The sequence below is a fragment of the Lissotriton helveticus genome, chromosome 12, assembly GCF_964261635.1.
Source record: "Lissotriton helveticus chromosome 12, aLisHel1.1, whole genome shotgun sequence".
Lineage (NCBI taxonomy): Eukaryota > Metazoa > Chordata > Amphibia > Caudata > Salamandridae > Lissotriton > Lissotriton helveticus.
In genome coordinates, this window is record NC_136073.1 from 185,244,706 (window position 1) to 185,266,338 (window position 21,633).

Here is a 21,633-nt window from a genome sequence, read left to right on the forward strand (position 1 = left end):
TTCTTAGACCTCATTTCCCATGGGCATGATCACATTCTTAACCTTCTAATACAATTATATATATTAGCTAAACAATAGACTATGTAAAATAGAAACATCAACTGCAAGAAATATGGTTCAGCACCACATCCCTTCATTATATAATGAGGTAAAATATGTTAAAAGAGCCACATTTTCTATTCATGCTTTGTATTTAGTGTGTGAAATAAGGACTCATTTTATTTAACAATAAATTGTTTATAGCAAACATTTCAAAAACATTGTTAATCAGGAACATTCTGAAAACTAGTTTTTATTAATGACATGTCAGGGTAAGGTCAACTTTTAAAACATTTTGTGCACATCTCAGCACATTTGGTTTAGTGGTTTGTAAAATAGAGCTTGCCTAAAAGATGTGAGGCCTAGTGCTAATAAGTAAAGTTACATACTGCATTTTACACATTTTAATGTTGTGTCAGTTTGTTGGATGGGGGTCTGAAGTTGGCAATGGTTTGCACCTTTGTCCAAGTAGGGGCGCTTGCTTCTAGTCAGAGTAAAGGAGTTATGCCCTTAGACAACCCCTGCTCACCCCCTTGCTAGCTTAGCATGAGCAGACAAGTTTAGCTCTGAGTCAGTGGGTAAAGCATTTGTGCACACATACAGTAACAAAGTGAAAACACTACAAATGGACACCACACCATTTTAGAAAAATAGGTAATCATTATCTAAGTCAAACAAGACCAAAACAACAAACATCCAACATAAACTAACCAAATATGCACTTTGCAAGAATAACCTTTAAAATGCAGTTCCTTGAAGTTGGTAGCTCCATCCTGGACTACCGCAGTGCTGACGACAGTCCAACAGATTCAGTCGGCCGCATTGGTGCGGACCGGTGTCGGTGTAAGAAGCCTTTGGCTCCAGCTGACCGCATCGGTGCGGGATGGTTGCAGCAACCATCGTGATTGCGATGTGAAGTGGAGCGGTGCAGCATGCGGTGCCCCCAGGTCATGGTGCAGGCAGCGGTTCGGTGGTGGTCATCCAGCGATTTCGGTGGGACCGGGGATGCGGTACGAAGTGGGGTGGTGCTTGTTACAGTGCTGACAGGTCACGGTGCAGGTGGCGGTCGATAGGAGCTGGTGTAAGTAGGCCCTGACTTCGGTGTAGGGCGGGATGGTGCATCATTTGACTTACGAGCAGTGCCCCCAAACCATGATGCAGGCAGGGGCAGTGATGTCAGCTTGCAGGTACATTGTCGGTGAGACCAGGGCAGTGGAGTGAACAGAGGTGGTTTGGAGTGCGGGACCCACAGGTCACGGTGCAAGCATGACATGTCACACACAGCATCGGCCCGGTCGGGCAGTGGGGCCAGGTGGTGGTGGGGATTTCAAAAGAGGACGATGAGGGAAAATTAATTATTTATTGAATTTTCTTTCATGATCCTCCATTGAAATTGCCCCCACCCACCCCACCTGTCCCCACCACCCCACCGCTCTTGCCTGCATGGGCCGACGCTGGTCATAAACACAAGTACATGTCCTACCTTTCACATACACTGCACCCTGCTCACAGGGGTACCTTGGGCCTACATTCATGGTGACTGACAAGTAATAAAAGGGAAGGTTAGAGCTTTGCAAGTGGGTGCCCTTGCCCAGTCATCATGGCAGTAAAAACTGTGTGCAGACACTGCAGTGGCAGGTCTGAGATACCTTTACAGGGCTACTTCTATGGGTGGAACAATCAGTGCTGCAGACCCACTTAGTAGCATTTGATTTACATGCCCTGCTCACTCTCAGTGCACTTTACTAAGGACGTATCAGTAAATCAAACATGCCAGTCACAGAAACACCAATCCATAACATAATTTACATAGGGAGCACTTGCACTCTGGCACTGATCAGCAGTGGCAAAGTGCCCAAAGCATCTAGACCACCAACACGAAATCCAGCACACAGCAGAAATACAGGAGGCCGAGGCAAAAAGACTGGGGAAGCACACCAAGGATGTCAGGTCTAAGGCAGTTATATATAAATGGCATGTTACTGTTGCACATATGACTTGAACTAGATTATTTTTCCATTTTAATAAAAACTATCACTCACATGTTTGTGAATTGCATTTTGTAGTACATGAGTAGTACTAATGTAGTTCGACTTCAAGTATAACAAAATACAGTTGGTGATTTGCCCCACCAAGTGTTTGGATTAGACTTGAAAAGAAGTTTCCTTATGTTAATGGACCTTTCTTTCTGAGAAGATGAAATTAATTTCTCAGGCTACCCTTATTCAGAATAAGTAATGAATCCTTACCTCCCAGTTTATGACTTTGCTAGGCATGATTCATGTAGGTTCATTTGTTTGTGCAGATCTATTTACAAGTAGATCTGCTCCTGCAACTTTGTGAAAATGTGAGCGTTTTTATTATTTACCATTTCCAGTAGGAATCTACACCTAAGCGTGGACTTGCATGCCTCCATACCCTCAAATGAATACATTTGAGTGTAAAGTTACTGAAAGTAACATTTTTCCTGTTGTTGGAGGAATCCATATCCCTTCAAAACCACTCCTTAATTTTTCTTACATTATCCCCTTCCCCACCAATTGTTCAGGTAATAATTTCCAATTTTCCCACCACTCACCCTAGTTACTCCCACATTTACAACAAAGATATATACCATGTGTGTGGATATTGCCACACAGAAAACAATATGAAAAAATAAACATGTAGGTTTATTAATTCTATTTTGTATTAAGTAGTACTAATAGAGTACCACTTTACATGCAAAAAAATGCAGTTTGTGAGTCAGCTGCATGTTTTTTTTATCGTAAAATAGCTCCCATCGACCTAGTCTCAGCCAACTCTTTGGCTGTAACAACAGTTCCCCCGTGCCTGTCCAAAATGAAAAATTTGCTATCATAAATGTTGCAGCTTAAAATATATTCTCAAAAAGCCTTTACATTTACAGTAGCCATGTTAAGAATGTCTCTCAAGAGTTTTAGGGTTTCTCCCCTCATTCTATGGACATTTGCAGTGTTTTCAGGTCATGATGACTTGGTGGTTACGAGCAGAGATGTATGTCTGTAACATGTGGTGGATTCATCTGCCAGCCTAAATTGGATGGCAAAGCCAATGTCATTTGAGGCAGTTTAATCACTGCCCAATGGTCTTTCCAATTGCCCTGTGAGAATATTATATTTTCAAGATTTCACCTGATGCTATTTTGCGTAATGTTCACCAGAAGGGTACTGGTTCTAATAGAAAATATCTGGCTTGCGACATTTCCCTTTTAACCTTGCTTTTATCTTGTGTGAAAGTTCTGACTGATCGTGTTAAACAGTATTTCATATTAAAACCCTAATTTAATCATATGGATCATGTTCTTAAACTGTGCTTTGGAAATTAAATGGGATTATATGTCTTTGTCTCACAGGTGACAGCAACTGCCATGCCAGAGGGATCCAAATTTCGACTTTCGGGAAAAGGAGTGGACCAGGAGCCAAGAGGAGTGTTCAGAATCAATGAACTCACCGGAGAGATATTGGTGACGCGTAACTTGGATAGAGAAGAATATGCAAATTATAATGTAAGTGACCTTAGAGTTCTGAATTTGAAGTTATCTGCTTGTTTTAGCAACCACATTTCTGCCAAATGACTATGCTGTTAGCACTTGCAGTATAAGAGTCTTTGTATGTTGAATATTACTGTAAAATAATGAAGAACAAATAATATAAATGTGTATAAATATGAATTTATATAAATGTGGCATGTTATACCAAATTTGCTAGGCAGACTGAGCATCAAAACAAAGGTATAGTACATGCCATTTAGTTGTTTCAGCTACTAAAATTGGGTGACTCTAAGGACATTCTTCCTTTCTACAATGCAAGTCATAAAGGCAATGGAGGAAACACAGTTCACAGTAATTCATTTTTCAGTCATTGGGGAATATTCTCTATGCTGTGGGGTAAAAGGATGATGAGGCACTGGACTGAGGTGACTCAGGATATCCGAGTGATCGTGAAAATACCCCCACATGATATATTACTGCATAATGCTACAAGTTGCGTATGTTCTGAGAAACAGAAAGTGATGGTGCAAATATGTGCGTGCAGTATAAATTTCTGAGATGGGACAGATCTGACACACATAAATTAATACTGAGTAATGGTTCAAATCTGATCATGAAACTAGAATGAATAAGTGGGGCTGTAAACCCCAACATTGACTAAGTAGGACTGAGTGATGGTGCAAATCGGGGCCTGCTCCAAGGACTGTTGAGCTAGGGTGATGAGTCATGACATACATTGAAGAGTGGTTAGTGATGGGCAAGTCTGAACATACACGGCTTGTGAACATGAACAAAATGAGTTACAGCAAGATCATAGAATCTAACATGCACTAATTGCAGGGCGATGGTGCAAATGTAAATGTGGACAATGGGTTACAGAGTGTTGGGAAAAATCTAAACATACAGGATTTCTGAGCGATTGGCCGAATCTGAACATTCCTTAAGGACATCTGGGAAGTCACTCGCAATTTTAATGTGATGAGGAACATGCAAATATGTGCTTTCGCATACTAGTTCTGAGTTATACTTCCACCCTTTGTATGAAATGAATTTTCGTGAGTGATAGGGTACAATGATCATAAACTCATGACTACTGAGTGGTATTGGAAAACTAAGCATCTCAGAGCAATATTTTTGATCAATGATTCAAATCTGTACATGCACTAATGATTCGTGTGTGATGGGGAAAATCTGAAAAAACCCCACCAAGTACTACTAAGTTGGAGAGGATGTAGCTTAACAACTAGAGTGGTCACCCTCAAAGCTGGGGAATAATGTTCGAGTCCCGGCAACAACGCTCAACAACCTGTGATTCTGGGCAAATCAATTAATCTCCCAGTGCCTAACAAAAATGAATGTGTCCTTCTGTAAGGAAACTGGTGCTATGTAAAGCGCTCTGATACCTGATGTCTCGGGTCTCATTTGCTTTATAATTTTCTTTAATTAAATGATACAAATTTGAACATCCATTGGTGAGTAGTGGTTGATTCAATACCCACAGTAAGAGAAACTTGAAAATGCCTCAAACCCATTACGATGGGAAACATGGTTAGCTGCGTCCCCTCCTCCCCCACACATACATAGCAGCCCAGGGCTATCAAGTGGGTTTAGGCTGCTACTGAATTGGAACAGGAGAAGGGGACCAGGGAAGTGGATTCAGTAATGCATGTGCAGAACATTAGCACACGTGAATTCCACAAGGGTGAGACCTGGGTTTCTTCATATTACTCTTCTCCATCGGGATAACTTCTTAAATACACATCCAGGAGAAACTCCTACTGTCCAAGAAACCTCCACAGGGACAATTCTGGTCAAACCTCAGGAAATGAGCATTTGATAAAGCTCCTCTGCCAATGGAAAACAAGCCAAGCAGTAACTAGTCAGCCTTATTGTAACATATTGCAAGAAAGTTTGAGAAGTGGGCTGGGATTTCTGGATTAAGAGTTGAATGTGCCCAACCCTTGCTATCCAGCCACAATCAGCAAGTTCGAGTAAGGCCAGTAGGAATGCTATTCCACAAAGTATTTTTTAGAGTGCCTCGAAGGTTATTCCTTTCTTGTCTGTTTTTAACATGTGACTGGGTTCTCTGACCCAAACACTGTAACACTATTAGGCGAACTTACCACCAGTGCATGTGATCAGTATTAAAATCCATTCCCTGTTGGAAGAAGGTCTGCACACCAGTACTTGATAGCCTCTTACCTACATCACGTTTCCAATTGGTGAACCAGACCTTCTTATGTCTGAATGGAACCAGAGTGAAACTGAGGAATGCAATAAGTCTAAGCTCACTGCAACTATTTGCACTTCAGGGACAGATGAAAACAGAACTGTTGCGGCACTTTTCAACAGAATGTATTTGTGTGCATGTGGATCGTAATGAAGAATACTGAACTATACACAGCATCAGTGTCTCCTAAACCACATTACCCTGTGGACTGAATGTTCTGTCTGCAGGCAGAGAAGTGACAGGAAGGAAACCTGCACTTTACAAAACCTCTAAGAAAAAAATAATAAATAAATAAATAAAGTACTTTCCCACTCCAAATGAAAAACGTGTTGTCCTCCGAGACAAATTCTCCGCGAATGGAATCCATGCAGCACATAACATTCTATGCTCTGTTAGCTTTTTTTTTTTTTAAATGAAAAAGCAGTTTCAGTCTATTCAACGTTCCATTTATTTGGATGTATCCTGTACGAGATCAGAAAGTGCTGGCCATCCCGTGCCAGGTATTCTGGGCTGCGACAGGAAAATTGAACAACAGAGGCACTCACTCTTCTACCAACTCAGCCAACCATGCACTCACTCACATTCATGTGCTGACTCATCCATTCATCTATTAACTCACTTGCCTGCACATCCTTTCATTCATTGAGCCACCCAGTACAGTTATTATTCATAAGTGCATGCGTACATTTACTCAATCATAAACCTATCATTTCAATCCAGGTAATAAATCACTCATCCTATTATCCTTTTATGTGCCTACATTGTCACCCATTAACACATCCATTTACATATTCGCACATTCACCCACGCAAGCATCTACACACTCTCCAACCTAACAATCAAAGAACATGGGCTTACACATTTGTAAAATCAAACTTATGTGCTTTGTCAATACTTTTTAAAATCATATAGCTGGTCTCTGTATTGAACTCACAGGCTGCTAGGAGTAAATAGCTAGCTAAAGGAATTTGGTCAAGACCCAGCTGTCCGAGTGCTAGGAGTCCTCTCTGTCTAGTTTTATTGCTATACAAATGTTTGGATTGAATAGATTGGATATTTGCAGAGACCTTCATATTTTGCCTGGTTTTGTGTAAATCAGTTTTTTTGATTTGTGCAAACATTGACCGATACTGTATGCATCTTGTGCACATCTATTAACAGGCATGTTGTGCATTTTTGCCTCGTGCAGCTTGTGGTTGATATTTGCATTTTTTGTGACTGTATCTGCTTCTTTAGGGCTACATTGTGGGTTACATTGTGTGTACCATTAACTGTACCTCATATTCCGTGAACATTATGTAGGTGATTGTCATACAAATCATATATCCAACCAACACATGTAAAGTACTGCAACATAATCGATTATTATTTAGAGCATCTCACTCCTCTTGACATGTATTTCATACTCTTATAGCCAATGCTGAGCGTGATAGTTCTAATCAGTATATAATGATAGTGTGTTACATTGCTATAAAGGTTGTTGGTCAACGCACATACAAATTTTATATTCCGGTGATAAGATAAATCTAAAGTGGTCCAGCAACCAAAAGAGCTTTGCAAGTTGTGGTAATTATGAGATCTTGAAAAATTAGCCACCATGATGTCTCTGAAGCTTGACATCACCATCCACACCATATGTGTATAATAATTGGGTCAGATATATGATTCGCTCAATACAATATCATGGTCACAATTCACAACTAGTATTTTTGCGATCATTAAATATTTTTAAGAACTGACCTATGTACCATTAGGTCTGTTTGTTAAAAAAATGCATATATGCATTGATTAAGTTAATATCAGAGTTGCAGTGGTCTTATGGACAATGTACACATGTGTATAAGTATAATATTGAGAAAATGCTCTTAACCGTGGGGTCGTTGGTTCAAGGATTTTACTGAACGCTAAATAGCTCCTGTAATGAGTGCATGTATTACATGGGAGAGGGCATCTCAAATGAATTGGAAATTGCTATGCCAGCAGCAATAGATCAGCTCTGGGTTGTCAACATTGTTCAAAGTTGCCTATGTTCCTTAGTTGAATTGCACATAGTTTAATTGCTCACAGTGGAATCATATACACTTAAAATCTAGAAGTCTGTGCTATTATTTATGGAGATTATCTGTATCTGGTGAAGCAATAGTAGCACTACGTATCCATGAATTCTTGCCCACAGGGTCCTCCTACAGTCTTCGTGCAATACTGACATTAAGGTGGCTTTGACCTTGTACTACCATCTAGATCCTGGTGATTAATGCCTAGCATCTGTGCTTTCAATTAGGCATGTGAGTGATTGATTCTCAGGGAGTCTAAGGGGAAGTATGGATTAAAGGTTTATAGCTCATTTTGCATTTTGTAATACAAGAATAGATCTAGTGGGTCAGTGTGATTTCTTGCTTACTGTCTTAAATTGGTTCTATATTCATGCATCACCTCTTCTTTCACTTATTTTTTCAATTAGGTAATCAAGTCAGAATATTGATGAGCATAATTACAATAGCTAAAAAAGTTTTGCTTTTTCAATTTTCTTATTCTAGATCCCTACAATTAGGGTTGGTATTTCTGAAATGTATAAAGAATTTAGAGCGATGTTGTTAGAAATTGGGTTTTTGGTTTGGCAAAGGTATGCACATTGTCCAAGCATGAACCACAATCCAAGTCAGGGTTAGACAGATACACACCATAAAGTAACCTGTGCTCACCCTCTGACAGCTTCGCACAGAGCAGGCAGGATTAATTTAAGAGGCAATGTGTAAAGTATTTGAGCAACACATCAAACAGTAAGGCCACACAAACACCAGAAAAGGACTCCATACCAGTTTAGAAGATTAGATAATGATTGTATCAATAAAATAAGACCACAATGGCAGAAATCCATATAGCAGAAGCCAAAATATATTTTTTTAAAGAAGAAATTTAAAAATAGTGTTTAGAAGCAGTAAGCACCTAAAGAGTTAATTTGCGGTGGGACCGCGACAAAATCAAGAGTTCAGGATGACCGTAATGGAGCGCGGGTCACATACAGGACTCACACAGGCTTCGCTGAGCAAAAGCACCTTAATCCTGGTCGCAAACCATGATATGCAGGATGCAGCTGAGGGATGCGTCGGTATCGATCCCACAATGGAGGAAATGCACCAGTTTCGAAGTTGAAGTTCCAATTCTAAGAAGCTTTGGTCATGAAGCCAATGTACCGGGTTTCTCCAGGCAGTCTAAGGGATACATTGATCGTCCTTTTGCAGTGATGGCAATGCGGCAGCCCCGATGCAGCGGTTCCAATTGTGATATGCTGTTTCGGAGTGTGATGGGCCGGTTCTGTTCCCACAACAGCAGTAATGTGTCAATTCTACTCTTGCAGCAGTGAATGCATCGGTTTTACTGGAGCAATCACCCGGGTCTACTTCAAATGAACCAGGCTCAGGAGCAAGATGGAAGACTTTGATGTCCCTGGTGCTTCTAAGGAGAGGAGGCTGGTCAGTCACTCTGGGTCAAGAGATAAATATCCAGTCAGAGAGTACAGAAGGCAGCAGGGCAGCACAGCAAGGCAGCAGTTTTCCAGATCAGCAATCCAGCAGAGAGGCAGTCCTTAGCACAGTAGTTGCTCTTCTTGGCAAGTTGGTTTTATATCACACAGAGTACAGAGTTCGTAGGGTTAGAGGTCCAGTACTTCTACCCAGTTGTGCCTTTGAAGTGGGGTTGACTGTAAAGAAGAGTTTTTGTAGTGCACATAGGTGCCTTCTTCCTGTCTGGGCTCAAGAGTGACAACAGGAGTGTATATAGCCCTTTGTGTGCAGACAGGGCCCAGCCTTTTCATGTGTAAGTGTGAGGCTGTGCTCAGCATCTTCCTCCCATTATCCCAGGAAGATGCATAAAGTCACACCCAGCCTTAATTTTATATGGCTGTCGAGAGGTAATACACAAAGGGGCCGATTCCGATTCGGGAAAAAAGCGTCCGTCCGAATCGTATCCGGAGCCCTCTCCGTACGAATCGTACATGTCCATCCGAATCGAGTATTACGATCCGTATCTCGTCAATCCGTCCGACTCGTCGTGAACCATACGAATTGCAAGGCTGAAATCGTACGACACGAACCCTCACAGTGAACCGTACGATTCGTAAACATGCCGTACGACCCGACGAGTACGATCCGGACCAGGGTATGAGGACGCAATTCGTACGGTCCATGTCAGGTAAGGGCGATTCATACGAACAACCACACAATCACATACACACCATACGGTGCGTACACCTCATGATCATGGGGTATACGCACTGCACTCCATGATCGCTGGGTGTATGCACGTGTACACCCTGCGTGGGGTACAGTGCGTACACCCCATGATCGCAGGGGTACGAACCGTACCCCTGCAGACATGGAGTGTATGCACCGTACCCTGGGGGGGATGTTCCGTACCTGTTTCGAGGCGTGACTCTGCTTCTCCGGACGTTTTGGGCTCCCGTAAAAAAAGCATGGTATGGTGCGTACCTGACACGAATCGTACTTGCTGGGTCAGAAAAACCTGCTTCGAACCGTACGGATGTGGCGTACAGTGGGTTCCGAGGGATAATCGTACAGAGATTCGAGTCGTATGGTCTTTGTACGATTCGTACTGAGTCCAGCTCCTGGTACGAATCGTACTTCATCGTACATACGGGGGAGGCTGCAGGGTACGATTCGTACGGGAAAAATGCTCCGTACGGCTATTCGGAGTGGTTTTTCCCGAATCGGAATCGGCCCCAAAGTGTACTGCCATCCAGCCCAGCCAGTGATCTGAGGCAGGCAGCAGAGACCAAATGGCTAAGAGCAGGAAAATGCCTAACTTTATAAATGTGGCTTTTTCAGACTACTAATGACAAATCCAACTTCACCATTGAAGATGATTTCTCATTGCCTTTCCATAGGTACAAAGCATGACAACTCTACCTTCTCTCAGATAGGAATTACAGTCTATTACATATAGTAAGGAATCCCCAATGTTAACCTATGAAAGGGGTAGGCCTCTCAGTAGTGAACAATGAGTTCAGGAGTTTTTGACTACCAGGACATGTAAAATGTAAAAGTACATGTCCTTCCTTTTAGTTACATAGAACACTACCCTAAGGGCTGCCTAGGGCCTACCATACGGATGTCTAATGTGTAATGAAAGGGGATTTTAAAGCTTCGCAAGTGGTATTAAATGCCAGGTCGACATAGCAGTGTAAACTGCACACACAGGCCTGGCATCCAACCTATTCCCAATCCAGTGAGTGCAAAAGTAGGGAAAGCGTTGGATAGTGGGAGGGTAAAAATTACTATTCCCACTCCAGTGAGTGCAACAGTAGGGAAAGTATTGGCTAGCGTAGGGGTAACAATTACTATTCGTACTCCAGCAAGTGCAACAGTTGGGAAAGCATTGGATAGCGTAGGGGTAAAATGTACTATTCCCAATTAAGTGAATGCAACAGTAGAGAAAGCTTTGGATAGCGGGAGGGTAAAAATTTCTATTCCCACTCCAGTGAGTGCAACAGTAGGGAAAGCATTGGATAGCGTAGGGGTAACAATTACTATTCCCACTCCAGCAAGTGCAACAGTAGAGAAAGCGTCAGATAGCGTAGGGGTAACATTTACTATTCACATCCAGAGAGTGCAACAGTAGGGAAAGCAATGATTTTATATAAAAATAAGATTACATTAATTATCAATACCAATAAAAAATTCAATGAATAATTACCAACTAAGTTAAAATATAGTTAAATAAAATATCGATTTTTTTAAATGTATTAAAAATAACATAAAAGTAATGAAATATTAAAAACAATTAAATAAAACATACTTAAAATAATATAAAACAACTTAAAATGTAAAAATAATAAATGTCATGTACAAAAAATAGAGAATTTGTTAGATAGTGAGAGGATAAAAATTACTATTCCCACTCCAGTGAGTGCAAAGGTAGAGAAAGCGTTGGATAGCGTGGGGTAAAAATTACTATTCCCACTCCAGTGAGTGCAACAGTAGGGAAAGCGTTGGATAGCGTAGGGGTACAAATTACTATTCCCACTCCAGTGAGTGCAACAGTAGGGAAAGCATTGGATAGTGTAGGGGTAACAATTAATATTCCCAATCCAGTGAGTGAAACAGTAGGGACAGCGTTGGATAGCCGTAGGGTAAAAATTACTATTCCCACTCCAGTTAGTGCAACAGTAGGGAAAGCGTTGGATAGCGTAGGGGTAACAATTACTATTTCCACACCAGTGAGTGAAACAGTAGGGATAGCGTTGGATAGTGGAAGGGTAAAAATTACTATTCCCACTCCAGTGAGTGCAACAGTAGGGATAGCATTGGAGAACGTAGGGGTAACAATTACTATTCCCACTCCAGTGAGTGCAACAGTAGGGAAAGCGTTGGATAGCGTAGGGGTAAAATTTACTATTCATATCCAGAGAGTGCAACAGTAGGGAAAGCAATGATTTAATATAAAATTAAGATTAAATTAATTATCAATACCAATAAAAAAATATGACTAATTACCATTTAATACAAATTAATTACCAATAAAATGAAAATAATTACCAATTAATAAAAATGATTTACCAATTAATAATTCATTTTAAATTAATTATCAATACATATAAATAAAAATAAATATTTACTTTATTACAATTAAATTACTTCCCACCCTATTCCCCTATAAACCCACAACCCGCTCCAAATAATAAATAATACAATTAACATAATTATCAATTAATCAATTAAAAAAAGTAATTACCAATTATTTACAATTAATTACCAATTAATAGAAATTAATTACCAATTAATACAATTTGTTACCAATTAATACAATTAATTACCAATTAATAATTAATTATCAAGCAATTAATTATCAATACATATAAATAAAAATAAATATTAACTTTGTAAAAATTCAATTACTTCCCACCCTATTCCCCTATAAACTCACAACCCACTCCAAATAATAAATAATATAATTAACATAGTTATCAATTAATTAATTAATACAAAGGAATTAGAAAATTAATAAAAATAAATTACCAATTAATAATTAATTATCAATACATATACATAAAAATGTATATTTAATTTACTATAAATAAATTACTTCCCTCCATATTCCTCTATAAATCCACAACATGCTACGGAATTAAATTATGCAAAATTAAATTACATAACATTCATTACTTAAAAAAATGTAATATACATTACAAAATGAATACATAATTTTAACACATATGCTACCAAACATAACACTACATTTTTTTCAATATTATGGAAATCGATATTTTAAATTCGATATTTCCTACCACAATTTCGATATTCTGACTAACTATATTTTGGTGAGTCGATATTTTGGCCTATCTATATTTTGGAGTCGATATTCTGTCCTGTCTATTTTGGATTCTATATTTTGGTTGTTCACCATATTAAAGGGCTACTTGACTGGGTGGTACAAGCAGTGTTGAAGGCCCACTTGTAGCATTTAATTTACAGACCCAAAGAACAGGTAGTGCACTTTACTAGGGACTTATAAGTAAATTACATATGCAATTTGTGGATGTTTCAAGCAAACCATGCTTAGGGGATAGAGCACATTCCCTTTAGCACTGGTTAGCTGTGGTGGTAAAGTGCCCAGAGTCCTACAAACAACAAAAATGAGGTCAGAAAAGAGGAGGAGGACGTCAAAATGTTTGGGCTGACCATTCAGAGAGGTTCAGTTTCCAACAGATGTGATTTGTGCAAGGAAGCGTCTTCCAATAAATTCCTCTTAGAAATTGTGTGATTGCTAATCACCATTGTTTCTCAGTCCTGAGCTGGTTCACAAAAAAAAGATATACGAATAGGGCAGCCTAATAATATCTCCAAATGTTCAGGATTGTCTTTAGCCTCAGTACTATCCTGATGTCTTGCCACCATACACCAAACAAATTGATCAATATTTGGCTGTGAATTCTTAAATGTCCACAATTTCAACAGAATGAGCAGTGTCTGAAAAAATTTGAATAACCTGGGCAATTGACCTATTTTGAGGGTTGAAGTTTTGCTTATATTTTTATTGATCTAACCAATTTCTCTGTTATTGCCTACATTTTAAGTGAAGTGACCCTACTTTCATTATGAGTTTCAATAGGAAAAAAGTAGAATATTTTATAAAACACACCAGTTGTTCCATTTAGGTCTTGACCACCTAACTGTTAGATAATTTCAACCAGCGAATCGTCAGCAGAACCTCTACATTTACTATTGGGCATTCTGGAGAGCAATTTCACCCTTTTGTCAGTGATGTTACTATTGCTTGGCAGTTTAACTATTTCCTTTGATCCTTGTTGTTTTGTCCTACAGAGAGAAGTATTATTACTTAAAAAGATATGATAAATTGTATTCCAGTGGTGGAACTAAATTTTGGTGCATTTCCATAAAAATGATCTAACTGGTTTTGCAAGGGGACTTCAATCCTATTTTTCACATTCTTTAAACCTTCGATAATATTTGTCAGCAAGGTATGTCCAGCCTCTATTATTGTCAGCATAGTAAATTGATTTTTAGGGTTCTCTTCATGATTAAAGCATTGTTTTTAAAGGGTATATAAGTATTTCAACTTTTTGAAGGTGCTCCTAACCTGGCCCTTTATCCTCAAGGATCAATATGAATGGTCCCTTGCACCTTAAGTGTGCCAGAATGACCTATAAGCAGGGTATTTCAGGTTATGACTTCAATGTTGTGTTGGGGTGACCACAATCTGACCCCTTGGGAGTTAATTTTTCGTGGCCTAACTCTTTTATTCCCTATTTGTTTGGTAATCTTGCACCTGGCATTATAATGCATGCAACAGGTCAAATATTCACTGAACATGTAACCCATATATGTATTGTTTGTGTTTCTATGAGATTAGAGCCAGTAATCACGTATTCTCTGATCCTTTCATTCATTCCACTATTTGCCTTCTGCAAGAGACCCAGTGCAATGGAACATGGTGCTCATATTTGGAATCATTTGTTCACTTTGCATGTCTACCTCCAGTAGGGCAATGACAGTTCTGCTTTACTTTTTTGACCAATGTAAGGGAATGCTGGTTTATGTTTTGTGCCTACTATTTTGAACATGTAAGGTGTACAGAATTGAAGAGGGAGGCAGAACAATTTAATTTCATGGAGTCTTAAACTATCCTTGCGAGGGTGTACATTACATGTGTGACAATCTTCTATTTTGCGAGGAGCAAAATGTGTGCCTCCATATCGGTACTTGATATTCTTCATAATGGAGAGACCGTAACAGGAGGTTTATTCCTGAAAACTGTGGGAGGGTTAAAAGCACTGATTAAAATATACGTTATCTGTAATATATCTTGATTCACATCCTATATGCAGACACTGTAATACAAAAGAAGACATTAAGGCAGAATAGTTACAGTTAGTTAGTGGGAACCCGGATGCAGAAATAGTACATTCAGTGCATTATCCCATAACATCATACTGGCCTACAGCCTCTACAATTCTTCAACCACTGACTACACAAGTCCTATAGACCACATACCTGTATGTGACTTCCAGACAGGCAAGTTACAGCCTAGGTATAACCGCAGGACACCGAATAGATGCACATCCATATGCTGGTGTAAATAACCTACAAGCTTAGTGAAGTAGATTGGATTTTTCTTTACCAATAGTACAAACATCCACTCCTAAATGGAGTAGATATCTCAATTGTGCTTCCTAAAATGATGGTGCCATATTTTTTGGCCATTATTGGCACTTACTACCTAGGTATTTCCTGATGCACAAGTCAGCTAAACATAAATCTATGTCAAACTTGTTGCAGGAAATGGTTGACCGACGCATGCATGGCGTTTCTTTTCTGTGGTGGACTGGCTTCTCCACCATGCCACAATAGGGGTGAAACTGCCTGAGTGATAGCTGGACCACTTGTTTGATTATGCTGGTTGTAGCTTGCTGCGCCTTGCAGCCTGGTACTCACAACTGCTCTTCTTGGCACTCTGCTGCCACAACTGAAGGAATAATAAAGAGCAGTGGCTTGAAACAGGCGAGGGCGCTTCAACATAATATTTAACTACAATGCCAAATTCAGTGGCATATTACCAACAACTAGCGATAATTATCGCTATGTTGGCTTAGCGGCAATATTTTTATCGCCGAGCTGCGGCGATTTTTATCGCTTAGGAACCTTGCTATTATCAAGGTTTATCTCCTAAGCGATAAAAATCGGCCGAAATGCATGAATATCGCTGAAAAGTCCGCGATATTCGTGCATTACCGAGCTAATGCTCTTAGCCATGTTATCCACCTACCATTGGATAACATGGCTAAGAACTGCTCAGGGGCAGGTGTTAGCTTTGGGAGATAATCGCGCTTAGCGCGAATATCTCCAAAAGTTGGTAATAGGAGATAGCGATGTTAGCGACTGTTTCCAGTCGCTAACATCTTGGCACGCCCACTTTGCATGTCATTAGTGATAAATTTCACTGACATGCAAAGCGGGGCCCAAGATGGTCGCTATCTCCTACTAGCTGTCGCTAACTGGTGTTAGCGACAGCTAGGTAATAGGGAGATAATTTTATCTCCGCTTTCTTGGCTTTCAAAGCCAAAAAAGCGGAGATAAACCCCCTTGATAATATGCCCCACAATCTTGTAAGAAAGTTCTCTATTCTGATTACAACACATTACAGACCACATAAAATATAAATATTGGAGTTAAAAGGATGGGATGAAAAATGTGTTCATTGTATGCTATCAGGATGAATTAAGCTATTGGAAGAGCTCATTCGGCGTTTTTAAGAAATAGACTCACAACTCAATATGTGTTTAAAAAAGATCTTTACAGGTGCTATATCAATTTCACTCTAATTGACGGAACTGATTTGCAATGCTTACTTGTGCTGTATAATGGAAACCACCAATACATTGATACTATTTGTGTGAGAGCAAATAGTAAAAATAAATGTGTTGGGGTTTGGCAGCATCTTATTTCCCTTGTGACAACACTTTGAATTATGTGGACAAAAATAATGAAAGATGCACCTTGTTAGAAAAATAGACGTTCTAATGATTAATAGATTAGATCGCTCGAAATTGAAGCAACTTCATATTATCAGAAATGCTATTGCTGAGTGGCACTTCTTCAAGTTAATTGACTGATCTATATTGTTTTATATCAAGGTCGCTTAGGGCCAATAAGATAGTTAAGATTTATCGACAGACACAAAAATATATTCTTTCCATTTAGAATGATGATTTAGAAATCGATCTCATGCATGTTGCATCCACCTCTATTCAGGAGAGTCTAAACAACTGTTGTTACATTTTATAATACTTTTTCTAGCCTTGTTATATTATATCACATTGTCAGCTAAGTTTTTTATGCGTTTTTGTATGCAATAATATTTTGTTTTAAAAAACTAAATATGAAATATATATTGGAGAATATTATGTTGCATTATGAATTGGGCCCAAGGGGCTGCACCACGGACCACAAACTCAGTCTTCTGTGTGAAAAAGGCCGCTTTATTGAAGACAGGTGCACCTCACAAAGATAACCTTAGTCTTTGCCTTACAAAACTATGCCTCACTAAACATTTGTTCACCTACTTGCCTCCTACCACCACCCCTAAATCCCCCCCCTTATGTAATTTACTTGCAATAGTTTAAAACCTCTACTTGGTCATTAACTGTTGAACTTTAACCCCTAAAACTCCTTACGTACTTCTATACCATCTACCTATCTAAGATCTCCTGTCTTAACTAGTAATTTATTGCTTCTTCCCTGTATATCTCGTTAACAACCGTAACTTAACCTGTAACCATATAAAAACTAGCTGCCAAAAAAATGTTCTGCACCTTCTCCAAGCGACAATCATATTACAAAACTTCCGAATCCGATGCACCTATGCTCAACAAATACAGCCACCATAGTGCTCTATATTTGACCATCTCCCCACACAGTTCAGGGGAGAGGGAGGGAAACAAAAAGTTGAAGAAGCCCCTACTGGCTGGCTGCCGTGTGCCCTTACTGAAAATGGTGAAACAGATCACAGAATAGCCGCTTTAATGTAAAACTCCCCAGCCCAATCTAGTCTAGCCCAAAAGAGCCCAATTGGCCCGACCCACACCATTGGCCCTAAACCCTTAGGGGGGGGGTCAAGCCTCCTGAGGTGGTTGGCTGCTACCCCCCAAAGCCACATTGGGCCAAAGGGGATGCAACACAGACCACACACTCGATCTTTCTGCTTGGAAAAGGCTGCTTTATTGAAGACAGGTGCATCTCACAAAGATAACCTTGGCCATTGCCTTACAAAACTAAACCTCACTAAACATTTGCCTACTTGCCTCCCCCCACCACCCCTAAATTTCACCCCTTTATATCATTTACTTGCAACTGCTTAAAACCCCTACATAGTCATTAACTGTTGAACTTAAACCCCTAAAATGCCTTTCCTTGTCTACTTCTATCATATATACCCATCTATGATCTCCTATCTTTACTTTTCATTTATTGTGTCTTTGCCTACCGAGTTCACCTGCAGAAGGAGCATAACCCCAAAAGAGTTTTCTCATAAAGGCAATCGCCGCCAGTTTGCCAGCAATCGTAGTCTGGGACAAACATCTTCAAATCATGGTCAATATAAACTGGATGACATCTTCATACGTCGCCCATGCATCAGACCTCCTAACTGCGCCCCTCTACAAACTCCCGCCAAGCTTGACCATATGCCCTCTGTTGGAACTGGGGTCACCAGCTCCCAAGGGTAGCATGGCACGAGCGGGTAGGCATTCGAAAGCCCATGTGTTAAGCGATCATGCAGCACACACTCACACTGAGACAGAAACCTGGGCACGCAATAAATGACTCCACTCCTAAGCTTGTATTAAAACAAGAAATTTGTATTAAGATAAATAGTTAGATAGAGCAGGATCAGGGAAATCATAAGTTCATTCAAAATACAGGTGTCTCAAAACTTGCAATCAATATTGGATGAGTAGATATTAAATAATCAATAAATATTAAATATTGGATCAATAAATATCAGTTAGATAAATAGTAAATATTCAATCAATATCAGATATCAGATAAATATATTTTCAGAAAAACCACAGATCTGTCCTTTGCCTTGCTTCATGACAGCACCTGTAGAAATGCGTTAATGAGACAACCAAATAACATGGCATTTGTTCCTGTATGTTTCAGTAAATAAATACAGCCCTAAAGAGGCGAAAACATTTCACTAAGAATAAATATTCCATATAGCAAGGATGGGCATACCTTTTGGAGAACTTCTCACTGGGCCCAGATAACCCTTGCATTAGCCAACACTAACTAGGAGAAGATATTGCAAAATAAATAAATATCCCCTTGTGCCGGTTTAACTGTTGCCTCAATCAGGAATAACCCTTCTAGTTAACATTCCTAGTAAGAATAAACATTAGGCAGTTCAACGGTTTAAAGGAAAACCTTCCCATTGGTTATACATTAACATTACATTCATGAAGTAACCTCTTCCCGCTGTAGGAATAAAACAATTCGTTAAGTGTAGGTCAAACATTTCCTTAAATATGAAACACCATATTAGAGGGAACATTAGCTGTGCATAACTCTTCTCCCATATTAGGAGTAAAACTTCTCATAAATAGATAAATGATGTATCATAACTGACTATAGGTCAAAGTTATCACTCTCCTCACACAGGGAAAAGACTTCCTGAAAAAGTCGATGTAGAACATTTCATTTAACCAGCATTATCCATTTCATCAGGTAAGAATCAACCTTTCTTTTAACTAGGTTAAACTACCACAACACCTGAGGCTGGAATAGCAGTGCATTATCCCTATTAATCAGGAATAAATCTCTCCTCAAATGGGAGTAACCATCTCCTTATACACCTAGAGGTCTCTGAGAACCATTGCATTCGGCAGGAGTATGCATGACATATGACCCAGGAACCATTTAATTAGGTAGTTTAAACATTTCCTGAGGTAGCAAACAGCATTCAAGAACACTGCCTTAGACAGTAGTATACATGTCATGAGAGTAAAGGCAGAACCTTCCACTAAACAGGCCTAAACCATGCACCAGGCTGAATAAAGAACATCTTAGTGGGCAAACATAGGCCTTTCATTAGGCTAACAAAAACACTTACTGATGCATGAACAAGCAGTAATTCCTGACATCAGGAAGTACTGGCTAACCCTTCACACTTCCCTTATTTAAGGTCTTGCTCTTCTGGAGAACTGTCACGAGGCAGGCACTGTACCAATATTTATATAGCCAGTAGAAAACAACAATCTGTGTAGACCCCTATGGAAGTCTTTATGGGCGCTGCACGATTTGGGCTTGATCCTTTGTTTAAATAAATACTAGGCCTTGCTTCTCTGCCTTCGTTTTTGTTTACTTAAAGAGGACAACTTCCCCCTCTCGACCTCCTCCTTACTTGTAGAGAATCTGCTGGGCTGGTGTCTTTGATTGCCGGGGCCGGCAAGGAAATGGAACCGAATCACACTGTGGCTCACCAGCCTCTGGGGGCTCCTCGGCTCTCCCCTCCCGCTCAAGCCAGCTCCTCCGTGTGGCGCTCAAGCGGGGGAAAGAAGGCACAACAACAAACACGAGCCGCTGCTACACTCCAGGCGCTTCCCTGTCCGGTTCCGCCTCCGCCTTCCTTGAGGGAAGCGGCTCGACCGGGTATGCGTGGGAGAGTAGCGGCTCAGGCCAGAGCCTGCTCGACTTCGCAGGACTACCTCCTCCAGTCCCGCCCACACGCGCCGACTGACGCGCTCAGACAACAGGGCCGGCGCTGATCAGAGACAGGGAAGGAAAGGGTGATTCTCCTCACACGATGTCACCGCCACAGTCACCGGCAGCCACAGCGCCTGCAGCCAAAACATAGCGCCTCCAGGGGCACAGCCACCTCCAGCACCCCAGCGCTCCCCACAGGGACAGTAGATCAGCGCTAGGTAGGCAGTTCATTCCAGATAGCGCTGCTGAAGGGCACCACCAAATATAGCGCTTCAGGCAGGATTCACGCTCAGGATCCTAGCGCTTCACAGACAGCAGGGTGCAGAGCTATAGCGCTTTTGCCCACGGGAGGTGGGGGCAGGACTAGCAGGTCTAATAACCTTTAGTTCAGGGTGCTGCAGTTCAGGCAAATATAGCGCTTCAGAAGGCAGCAACCCCCTTCTTTACTTTAGCGCTCTTCATAGGGTCAGCAAGGGCAGCGCTAGATATACAGGACAGGTGACACCCCAGTAGCAGGTTAGCAAAGGAGTCCCCAGGTGACATCAGGAAACGCAGGGTCAGTACCGCGCCAATACCTGATTGCTTCTTCAAAAGTCCTGTGATGATTTAATTTCTTTCTAGCGCTTTAGGTTCCTTGTGCCCTTGTAAATAGAGGCTTAGTTTCTTCTTGGCGTGATGTTTCTTGTGCCCTTAGTTTAATTGCTTGGTTACTTGTTCCTTAGAGGGGGAATAAATTGGTGGCTGTTGTTCCAAGTTCTTCTCAGCCAATCCCTTCAAGTGGTCCCTGGGGGTTCCCTGCCGCGGGGTTAGGTCAGTGGGGGGGGTACAGGATGCCTCAATACTTGTAAAGCAGCACTCTAGGCCCTGTCATTTCCAGCATCATAAGACCCTGCCCTGACCCCCACTGCTTATCCTCCTGCGTAGGTACTTCCCCAGGTCTCCCCTCAGTCCCTCTGACAGGAAAGTTTCCCTCCCTTTCCTTATATACTGCCAGTTGACAGTTGGTAGTGGCAGTTGGTGTCACCTCACCTCTTCCAGAAGGTTCCAGAGGCTTCCAGGAGGTTCCACCATTCTACCTGTGGGCAGGCTGGCAGGCTAAGATGGATACATTGTTTGGA

General features: G+C 40.7%; 1 protein-coding gene across 1 annotated transcript in view; it reads left to right on the forward strand.

The window, feature by feature from the left end:
- CDH13 (cadherin 13) overlaps nucleotides 1–21,633 on the forward strand; it is a 2,391,456-nt gene that overhangs the window by 919,427 nt on the left and 1,450,396 nt on the right. The window contains exon 5 of the mRNA XM_078669939.1: nucleotides 3,410–3,562. Coding sequence (XP_078526065.1) covers nucleotides 3,410–3,562 — 153 coding nt within the window. The remainder of the gene's footprint in view (nucleotides 1–3,409; nucleotides 3,563–21,633) is intronic.